At 57.8% G+C, this 10,508-nt stretch overlaps 1 protein-coding gene across 1 annotated transcript; it reads right to left on the bottom strand.

Moving 5' to 3' along the window:
• Positions 1-7,279: 7,279 nt before the first annotated feature.
• On the bottom strand, positions 7,280-10,064 carry ZFP36 (ZFP36 ring finger protein). The gene is made up of 2 exons (XM_065421031.1): positions 9,925-10,064; positions 7,280-8,257 (listed from the first exon to the last, which is right to left on the bottom strand). The coding sequence occupies exons 1-2, from the start codon at positions 9,958-9,960 to the stop codon at positions 7,280-7,282; spliced, it is 1,014 nt and encodes a 337-aa protein (XP_065277103.1). The 5' UTR covers positions 9,961-10,064.
• Positions 10,065-10,508: the final 444 nt, after the last annotated feature.

The following is a 10,508-nucleotide window of genomic DNA, read 5'->3' as shown; positions in this document are numbered from 1 at the left end:
GGGGATAGATAGATAGAGGGGGTGTATGGGGATAGATAGATAGATAGATAGATAGATAGATAGATAGATAGATAGATAGATAGATAGATAGATAGATAGATAGAGGGGGTGTATGGGGATAGATAGATAGATAGATAGATAGATAGATAGATAGATAGATAGATAGATAGATAGATAGATAGATAGAGGGGGTATTTCTGCAGGCCGCCTTGCATAGGGTGGCCAACCCTCCAGGATTGTCCTGGCGTCTCCAGGAATTCACAATTAATCTTCAATTGCAGATTATGTCCTGTGCTGAAACCTCCAGGAATACGTGCAACCAAAACCGGCGACCCCATCCGGCATGGAAAAGCCAGACAGACGGCTTCCGAAAGGTGCAAGAATGGCTCCAAATGAAGACCACGCAGCATCCCAGACAGAGGACCCCTCTGACCAATGCCTCTGCGAGCTGGGAAGCAGCGGCTAAGACCCCCGTTAATCTTTAAACCACTCAAACCGTTATGGTCCAATAAAGAAATCTAGGACGAGAACGCTGGCCTGATCCCAACAGCTTCTACCGTCTGCAAAAGACAATGATGGGTCAGTGTATCACAGGTCTTCTGCTGGCCCCACCTCCTCCAGAGGACAGCCTTTGCTAAGAGTTAAGACATCACCAATTAAAAATAAATGATCAGACAGGCAGCGGTTAGCAATGCAATGTGTTGGGTCGGGGTGCATCAGAGAGTTCAGCCGGCCCTGGGTAAAACCTTATCATCAGAACAGAGAGAGAGAGAGAGAGAGAGAGAGGTCTTCCATGCTGTGAGTCACAGAGATTCCCCCTTTTTGTACGGCAGGGTGGTCGCTGCCTTGAGGAAACGGAGCGCAGCTCTTTCTCCTGGAGACAGCACGGCTAGAAAAAAATCAGGCCCGATAAGATGCCAGAGGCTTGTAGAATTCACGTAGGGTGACCAGATATCCCGATTTTATAGGGACAGTCCCGATATTTGGGTCTTTTTCTTATCTAGGCTCCTATTACCCCCCACCCCCTGTCCCGATTTTTCACATTTGCTGTCTGGTCACCCTACATTCAGTACCTGGGGCCTGGCCTATAGAAAGTTGCTGGGCTGCGTCAGAGAGCTCCTGCCATGCCAGCAAGGCATCTAGGCACCGCTGTTCCTCACCGGTCAGACAGGTGCAGCTCCCCCCCCCCCCCGTGCCAGCGCAACCCAGGCTGCAGGGACAGAGCGCTGTACAAGGGAACAGCTGCTTTCTGGATCTCAGCCGGGGCAGCTGCCAGCCAGAGGCAAAAAAGAAAATCTGCCAACAGGCCATAGGCTTTGTCTCCAACCCGAAAAAGAACCTCGTGGGAGCGTCGGTTTCACGCAGTGGAGAAAACCAGGCCAGGGCTCCTGGCACCATCGCTTCCAACAAGCACTTCCGGAGCTGGGACTTCTCCGGGAAGGTCTGGTGAATCTGCGCCGCATCAGAGTCGCCACGAAGGCCTAAGAGCTCTCGTTCTAGGGCCTGATGCCAGCCTGGGTATGTGGATTTGCACCTCACCGACCTCCCACCACTGTCTGGGTGAAATTCACATCCTGGAACGGTTTGGTAGGAAAGCACCAGTGGGACGCACCGGCAGGGAGAGGGAGAGACACCGGCAGAGCCCTATGATGCTCAGACAAACGAGTGGGACACGGAAGAGCGAACAAACACATTCACACTGGCCTTCGTGGTCTCTCCCCGGAGGAGCCGGCCCCGTGCCATCTCCTGCACAGAGAGGAGCCGGGCCCCTGCACGCCGGGAAAAGAGAACGGCTTCTCCAGCCGACATCGGAGCCATGACCCAAGTCAGCGTCCCCTTCCCATGCCTTCAGCCCGCCCCCCGGCTTAGCGGGGTGTGAGCGCCTCTCTTGCAGAAGGACGAGATCGGAGAACTTCCGAGAGTTGTGCCCTTTTATGACCATCACGGCCTCCGTTAATATTTCGAGAGGCCTTCGAGCTTAGACGGAGAGGGCCAAGGAGCAGGGATACAACGGCGAGCGGCAGTACTTCGAACAAAACGGGCCCCGGGGAGGTCTATATATCTTGGCCATGCCCAGGGCCGGTGCAAGGAAGTTCCCTGGACGAGGCGAGGTGGTGCATTGGCAAAGGGGGCTGTTTGAGCGGGGCTCTGTGTGTGTGTGTGCGTGTGCAGGGCCGGTGCAAGGAAGTTTCGCGCCCTAGGCGCCCCCCGCGGCAACTGCCCCCCCCCGGGGAGCCGTGCAGCAGCTCCCCACCCCAGCTCACCTCTGCTCCGCCTCCTTCCCGAGCCCCCAAATCTTGGCGCCCTAGGCAACCGCCTAGTTTGCCTAAATGGTAGCACCGGCCCTGGCCACGCCCCATGTGCTTCCTCACCCAGCTGAACCACGTAGTGAGATGGAGACGCTTCCCACGATCAGCCATAGGTGGCGCCGACTCCTGGAGCACCCACGGCAAAAAAATAGTGGGTGCTCAGCACCCACCAGGCGCCCTCCGATCAGCTGTGCGGCGGCGGGTGGGAGGTGCTGGGGGAGGAGGCGGGGCATTGGAAGGAGGAGGCGGAGTGGGGGCGGGAAGAGGCGGAGCAAGGGCAGGGCATTGGGGGAAAGGGGCGGAGCACCCACCCAGGAAAATGAAAGTCGACACCTGGGTGATCAGCCGAGGTCTCTCTCAGGACAAGGGCAGGGGGGTGAACAGAGCGCTGGAAGTCAGGGGATTAGGCCTCAGCCTCGACTCCCCGTGTCCCATTAGCGCGACCCGCGAAGTCGCACGTGTCCCGCACGCCAGCTGCACCCCTCCTAGCCAGCTGACGGGCTGGGACATCAGGAAGGAGCAAGGGGTCAGAGACACCAGCATCGTCTGCGTCACCTCCCTCGGACTCCACCAGCTCAGAGGACCCACCGAGCTCGCACTGGAGTCTGTTTAGAAACAGCGCTGGTTCGATCCGGCTCCTCTGAGTGATCACCCCCATCTCTAGGACCTGTCTCTGCTCCTAAACTTCCAGGACATGCCCAGGAGATAGAAGGTCATTGTGAAGGAAGTTGCCAGGGCAGGGCGGGGGGCATTGGAAAAAACTACTTCAACCGCAGGAGTAGACAAGGGAAAAAACAGGAACCCAACGCTCCAGAGTCCCTCCTATGCCAGCCGAAACAAACTGCTCCCAAGCCAGGAAACATCCCTGTAGATTTACCCATTGGAGAGGCAGATTTTATAGTCGCACAGGCACTCGCCTCCCTTACACTCAGCAACACACCCGCCATACTGCAGCAGCCGGCCCGCGCGCTCCAAGCCCCTGGCTTGCGGGTCAAAGGAACCCAGCTGCAGTGAACCCCCCTTGGCCCCCCCACCAGGGGAAAGTGGCGGGGACCAACGCCGCAAAGAACAAACCAAAACCAACGCCAGCGGAACGGCCGCCCAGCCAGCACTGAACGCAGCCACGCTTCGGCAGGCCCTACCAAGAGTGAGATCCCTAGAATCATAGAAGATCAGGGTTGGGAGGGACCTCAGGAGGTCATCTAAGTCCAACCCCCTGCTCAAAGCAGGACCAATCCCCAGCCAGATTTATGCCCCAGATCCCTAAATGCCCCCCCTTAAGGATTGAACTCACCACCCTAGGTTTAGCAGGCCAATGCTCAAACCACTGAGCTATCCCTCCCCCCTCTAGGGAGAAGCCACCCCCTACTCTAGCCAATCGTGATCAGAGTCTGTGCAGCGCCTGGCACGATGGGCCCGGCCCCTGATCTCGGTCTGGGTCTGTGCAGCGCCTGGCAAAATGGGGCCTGGATTTCTGCTAGGGCCTCTCGGTGCTTCCTGAACACCCGTTTCCCATTGATTCGGGGGGGGGGGGGGCGCTCTCTGCCTTGTGGGGAGGTCAAAGCAGATGATCTGGGTGTTCCCTTCTGGCCTTAACATGTACAGGTCTCCCAGCACTGCCTCTGCCCGGATGTCAAGCACCCGCTAGGGCAGGCAAAGCTTGGCACGGGGGGCCCATGGGATGAAACGGATCATGAGGGAATCGGCCTCCTGGTGCCACAGTGTTTGGGGCCCCACCTTGGGCGGCTTCTCACACAGGCCCAACCACCCAGCGCTCCCCATCGGCTCAGCCTGGGCGGGCACGGTTGGGTTTCCCAAGCCGGCTTGTTTACCGAAAGCATTGGGCGGGGGCCACTCACCAGGCCGGTTCCTCCAGTCTGGGAGGAGACGGGGCCTTGCGCAAAGAGCTTTGTGGATGTGTCCTTGGCAGGGACCAGCCGCGCCCTGCTAACGTCAGCCGTGACGAGAGCAGCCGGTGAAGAGGGGGGGGAAGGAAACATGCAGCTGGGCTGCGCTCAGCACCTGGGGAAGTGCCACCACTCACGGCAGGCCCGAGACAAATCTAAACTGATCAAGCTTCTCAAGGGGAAGATGGCAGCGGACATACCTGCGCTAGCTTTAACCTAGCCCGCCCGGAGCAGCGAGCCACAGACTGGGCAAGCTCGCCCAGACCCGAGGGTAATTACTTGTGGTCATGCTGCTCCCGGCCCTCACCTAGCTTGATTAAAGCTAATTGGGGCAGGTCGGCCCGTGACTGCACTCCAGGCGAATGGATGACGGGAATGGAGAGAGATGTCCCACGCCAAGCCAGGCAGGCCAGAGAGTCTTGTGATTAAAAAGCAAATCCCACTACTGCCACCTGTAAAATGGAGGAAGTGCTTTCTGGATCCCCCAGTGCAGCTGGGAAGATAACTCTCTTTCTAGAACAATGGGGCTATACGGGCAGGTGATTGTTCTTCCAAAGCTTATTTATGGAAGCTAGAACTCTCCCTTCAGGCTAAGGGCATTAGGTCCTGACACTCAGCTCCTCGAAAGGGATCTAGGCACCTAACTCCCAATGGATGTCCCCTAAGCACAGGGCCATCCTTCCTCTTTATTAAGCCGTGCCTCAGTTTCCCCTATCTTGTATGGGTTTAGTTTGGAAGTTGTTTGGGGCAGAGACCAGCTCCTGTTCAGCCAGGCCTTTGAAGATTCCCTCCGCCCCCCCCCCGCCAATCTTATTTAAAAAAAAACAACAAACCCATGTTTTAGGAGATGCTCAGATAGCAGGGGGAGGGGAGATATGGGACATTATGTGTTATGCACAATGGGGCTGAAATTCCATTAAGATGCCCGTTTTGTTTTATACTCTTCAGACAAGATGAGGAGGGACTTGCGGTGGGGGTACACCAAGCCATCACACAGCACCCAGGCTTTAGGCCCATCCCAAAAAAACACAATTAAAAAAAACCCAAACACTGTCCAATCTCATGGCTTTCTTTGTTTTATTTCCACCATTTTTTTTTAAATCCTCGAGATTCAGCAATAACACACCACAATGATGATTAAAAAAAGCATTTGTCACTTATAAACGTATCGCTTCCCGGTTACATCTGGCTGGGTTGTTTTTCTTTAATTAAACTTTTTAATAACACGGAAAAAAATATATATATTATTTCAGAATATTACAAAAAGATAAATATAATATAAAATTCTGTCTTGAATAAATAAGGTTCTATAAATAATTTTGGTTTCTGGTCTATCATTACAAAGGTAAACATCAGCTTGTTTGTTTTTTTGTTTCCAAGAGCAACAGTTAAAAAGCAGGGGAATTGTTCGCACAGAAAACAGAACATGAAAGATCTCACTAGGCCTCGGAACTGCAAAGAGGGCATCACAAGCTACCACAGTGGGATTCGGAGCTAGATACCAGTGTTGCCAAAGCCGTGTGAGGTTTAGTGCAGTTCTGAAAGCCCAAGCTTCGGGAGTCATGTGATCAGAGCAGACCCTTAGCTTGCCTTTACAAGAAAAAGCAAGTTTTTATCCTGTGGGCTGGACTGGGGAGCACTTCACAACCTCGGCTTTGTGCAAGGAGGCAAGCAATGCACACTCAGTGTCTCCCCCTCCCACCCCTTCACAGAGTTCTTGCTACATGGCAAGGGCTGACCGGTTTAACACTATGGCTTTGGAGACCAACTCCCCAGAAATCAAGGTCAACCTTGCTGTCATGTTGACCGAGCTTTGAATGGGGTGGCTAACTGGGGAGGCGGGGGTGCAACAAAGACCCCTCCCTCCCCATGACCTTCTTTGGATTCTGGGAGGGGACACACCACATCTTCATTGCAAACTGCCCAGTCAGTGCTGCCTTCCTGCTCCACCCAGAGATATTGCCGGCTCAGATTGTCTCATCTTCCCCTTTAAGACATTAGAGCTTTCCTACTCTCCTTCCCCCCCCCCCGGTCCGTTTCACCCTTCCTTTTGCAGCTGGGTTGTTGAGCCAGTGGAATTGCCATAAATACTGCAGTAACACTACTGTCTTTGGAGAGAAATACATCCCCCCGCCAACTTAAAGCGAGAGCTGTTTCATACCAATTAAGTCCAGTCGTTTTCAACCTGTGGTCCACCGACCCCTGGGGGGGGACTGCAGACTATGTCAAAGAATTCCAAAGGGATCTACACCTCCATTCACAATTTTTTAGGGGAACCCTTCCCGAAATATTCACAGCATGAAATAAGGGTAAAGGCAGAGGAGGAAAGCAGCACCATTCAAGCTGAATTTATCCCACCCCAGACACCCCTAATATGCTGATGTGGTCCACCCCAAACAATCTGCTACATATGGGGCATAAAACTGCACCGTCCCCACCCCACAGCTCCAAGTTAGTCCGTTTTCAGGGATGCACGCCGGCCCCACGGGGCTTTTCCCCTCACCCGCTGTAATGCAGGTGAGTCCGGTGGAAAGCCGGACATGGGGGAGGTGTGGAGACCGGCAGTCCTTGACTTGAAGCAGGTGAGCACTCCCGGACGGCGGGGGTTGGGCAAGGCACTTCGGCGGGGTCATCTGGCACTTTAGGACGAGCGGGCGGAGGAAGGCAGGGTGATGAGCCCTATACCGAGGGGGCAGCGGCCCCTGCTAGCCATGCCTCGCGCACAGGTAGCAGGAGCAAGTCACTTAAAAGGCATGGCTACATCTGGATGCATGTCCCCCCCTTCCCTCCCCCACTGTGGGGAGCTCATGTCCCACACCAGGGGAGGCCACCACACCCCCCCCTTCCACCCCACCCCCCAGACAGGAGCAGCTCCTGCCAACATCTGGCTGGGGAGCTGCTGTCCCCTCCCCAAACATCTGGACCAGCAGCTGGAGGGGCCAGGGGGCAGTGTCTGGAGGGATCTTGGAAGCAGGACCAGGGGGTCACCCTTTGCTCCAAGGAATTGATTACAACCCCTCCCCCTTTCTCCACCCCATTAGATTCCCTCCCTTGGCCTGGATCCTATTCCAAGCCCTCCCCAGCCTCCGACACAGAGATGCGGTTGAAGATGGGCAGGCGGCGGGTCCCGCTCCAGGTCCCGCTGGTGGGCAGGATCTCGAAGACGGGCGATTCGGAGCCGCTGAGGCTGCCCGAGCTGCTGTAGCAATCCTGGTCGGAGAGCGAGTTGGAGGAAGGGGTCCTGGGGAGGCCGGAGGCGACGGGCGCGCCCGGGGCGGCGGCGTAGTAGTCTCGGGGGCTGTCAAAGGTGCCCAGCCTGGCGGTGCCGCCGCAACGGCAGGTGCAGCGCCCTCCAGGGGCGGAGGCGGCCAGGGCTTCTCCCAGGGTGGCCATGCGAGGGACGGGCTCTGAGTTGAGGCGGGCGAAGGGCGGCGAGAGGAGGTCGCTGGCGGGAGGTGGGGAGATGGAGGGCGCCCGGGCAAAAGAGGCCGGGTCAGAGATGCCGGGCGGCGGGGAGCCCTGGCGGGCAGCAGGCACCCCGGTGTAGCTGAGGCTCTGGCGCAGAAGCTGCGGGGAGGCGGCCAGCCCCCGCTCTTCCGGGTAGTGGACGAAGTGGCAGCGGGAGCCGTAGGGGCATTCGCCATGGAGGTAGAATTTGTGGCACAGCTCCGTCTTGTACTTGGGGTGGCGGCTCAGGCTCCGCAGCTCCCCGGCCCCGTGGGCGAACTGGCACTTGGCCCCATACCGGCAGCGGCCCGTCTCGCTGTAGGTACGGCACAGCTCCGTCTTGTAGCGGGCCGAGAGGGCGGGGGCCGGCGGGGGCTGCAGCGGGGGGAAGCCGGGCGGGGGGGGCGGCAGGGCTCGGCCCTCGATCAGGCTGAGGGAGCGGTCGGTGCGGAACGAGGGGCGCGGTGCCGCCGGCTCGGGCAGGGAGCGCGCCTGCTCCGTGCTGGGGCTCCAGACCGTGCGCAGGGGCCAGATGTGGGCGTCGCCGCTGCCCCCAGCGTCCTGCCCCTCACTCAGATTCAGGTTCAGGAGGTTCTGTGGGGCGGGGAGAGAGGAAAAAGGGGGGGTTAATGCCTGGCTCTGACACCCCCTCCCCCCAAACAAGGTGGGGGCACCTAACAGATACTCCCAGAGCTGGGCACTGCCCCAACTACGGAGAGAGACACACACACCCACACCCCGGCCACTTTGCCTACAGCAAACTCAGCACCTCGGAGAGCCAGGCTCTTCAGGGAGGGAGGAGAGGGCTGCGCTCTGTGACTCACAGGCCAGGCCGTGGCACAGGGCCCAGGGTTATTTATAAAGTCCTGGGACTGGGCCCAAGGGGGAGGGTTTTATACTGGCACGGACGCCCCCCCCCTTCCAAAGCAAGGGGCCTTCCGCCAGCCTGCTGTATGGGGGCCGGCGAGCGATTGTGGGGCAGTGGGAAAAGGGAGGTGCCCCCGAGAAATCCATGGCGGGGGGGGGGGGGGCGAGAAGAGAAGTGACAGAACTGAAGAGGGGCAGATTCCCCTGGTGTGTACCCCACCCTGGTGTAAACCTAAACGGGGAACTTCCCTTTCTCCTCGACTCTTTCCATTACCCCCCCCCTCCCTGCACCAAGGGGGTCCTCCACCCTCCACTGACCCAGAAAGGAGCCCTGCTCAAAACCACCGCCCTCCCCCCACACACACACACAGTCACCTAAGCTGCACCCCCCAAGTTCCCACTGCACCCGAAGTTGCTGCATTCTTCTCCCCCCCCCCCCCCCCCGCAGCCGCTCGCTATGGCGGCGGGGAGGAATGTCATTCTAGGTCACTTTAACCCTTTCCTGGCCGCTGGGAATTTCTCCCCCCCCCCCCAGTCGGGGCGGGGGACACCTCTAGGGACCGGGCCGTGTCTCGAAAGACTTCTGGAAATTAACCCGACCGGCCAGACACTCAATCAACACCAAAAAACAACCAATCGCCGGGCAGAGGGGAGACGGGTCGCTCCCCTAACTGCTGGGGGTTTTTTTGGGGGGGGGGGTTAGGGTGGTCCTGCCTTTAGCAGCAGCTCCTGAGCTCAGCCCCCCTCCCCAGCTGCGCTCCATTTACCGAATGGGGAAGTGCTCGCCCCCCGGTTGGCTCGCTCCGTTCTGAACAGAGCCGAGCGAAGCGAATTCACTCCGGCGAGGATTTCGCACTAAACAACTCCCCCCCCCCCCCCCGCAAGCCCAGCCGCCGGGCAGGCCTCGAGAACTGGGGGGGGGGGGCTGGAGAGAGTCACTCACACAAGCCCGCCCAGCTCCACAGCCTCAAAAACTTTCCTTTCTGGGGCCCGAGAGGACCCCCCCCCTCAAAAATCAAAACGAAGCGACGCCAAGTTACCCCCCCCCCCCGGCAATGGAGCCGAGCTCCCAACTCCGGATCAGACTCGCTTTAGCAACTTTCTGTCCCTTTTTCCAAAAAGGGGAGGGGGCAGACCGAGCGGAGATCTTTTCGGGAGGGGAGGCTGTTTTCTAGCCCCCCCCTGATTTTTGCTGCGATTCTGTGCAATCGAGTGACCCATCTAGGTCAGGCTACAAACAATATTTTAAAGGGGGGGGGGAGAAGAGATTCACTGCTGTGAGTTTTGGCAGGAGAACCCCCCCCCCCCCATAAATCAATCATAGCCCGGTTTAGGGGAGCCGGGCCAGCCCAGGAAACTCAGCCCACACCCCAGGAGACGAGATCGCCTCTTACCTCATACAAGGTTTTTACATCCACCATGGAGCTCATGGCGAAGCAGGAGATGAGTGAGGAACAGCTGGAGAGAGGAGGGAGTCTGTGGGTCGGTCTATCTGTCTTTCCCTGGGTGGGAGCTGCTTTAACCCACCAGGGCTTGAGCTAAGAACCAGCCGTTTAATCAGCCCCCTTATATAGGCGAGCTGGGGAGGAGCCACACGAAGCCCCGCCTCCCATGAGCTCATCTCAAAAAAGCCACCCCTGAGAGTCGGGCTGGAGGGATGGGCGTGGGAAAAGACCAAACCAAAGGTGGATTGGGGAGGGGGGGAAGCCAGGGAGGAAAGAGAGAGAGAGACGGAATGAATGAACAGATGGTGGGAGGAGGGGAAAAGAAGGGGGGGGGGTGAGAAACAGGCCCCAGAAGGGGTCAATGTAGGGTGACCAGACATCCCGACATTAGGGGCTTTGTTTTATATACGCAACTATTACCTCCCCCCACCCAAAAAGAACCAACAAAACTTGCTACCCAGGTAAATTTGGTCACCCTATCGGGCTCCTCTGGGTGATTGGATTTGGTCCCGTTATCCTGGGGGGGAGCATGG

The sequence above is a fragment of the Emys orbicularis genome, chromosome 21 (genome assembly GCF_028017835.1).
Source record: "Emys orbicularis isolate rEmyOrb1 chromosome 21, rEmyOrb1.hap1, whole genome shotgun sequence".
NCBI lineage: Eukaryota > Metazoa > Chordata > Testudines > Emydidae > Emys > Emys orbicularis.
Note: the sequence above shows the minus strand (reverse complement) of the source record. Positions and strands in the feature narration are given on the sequence as shown.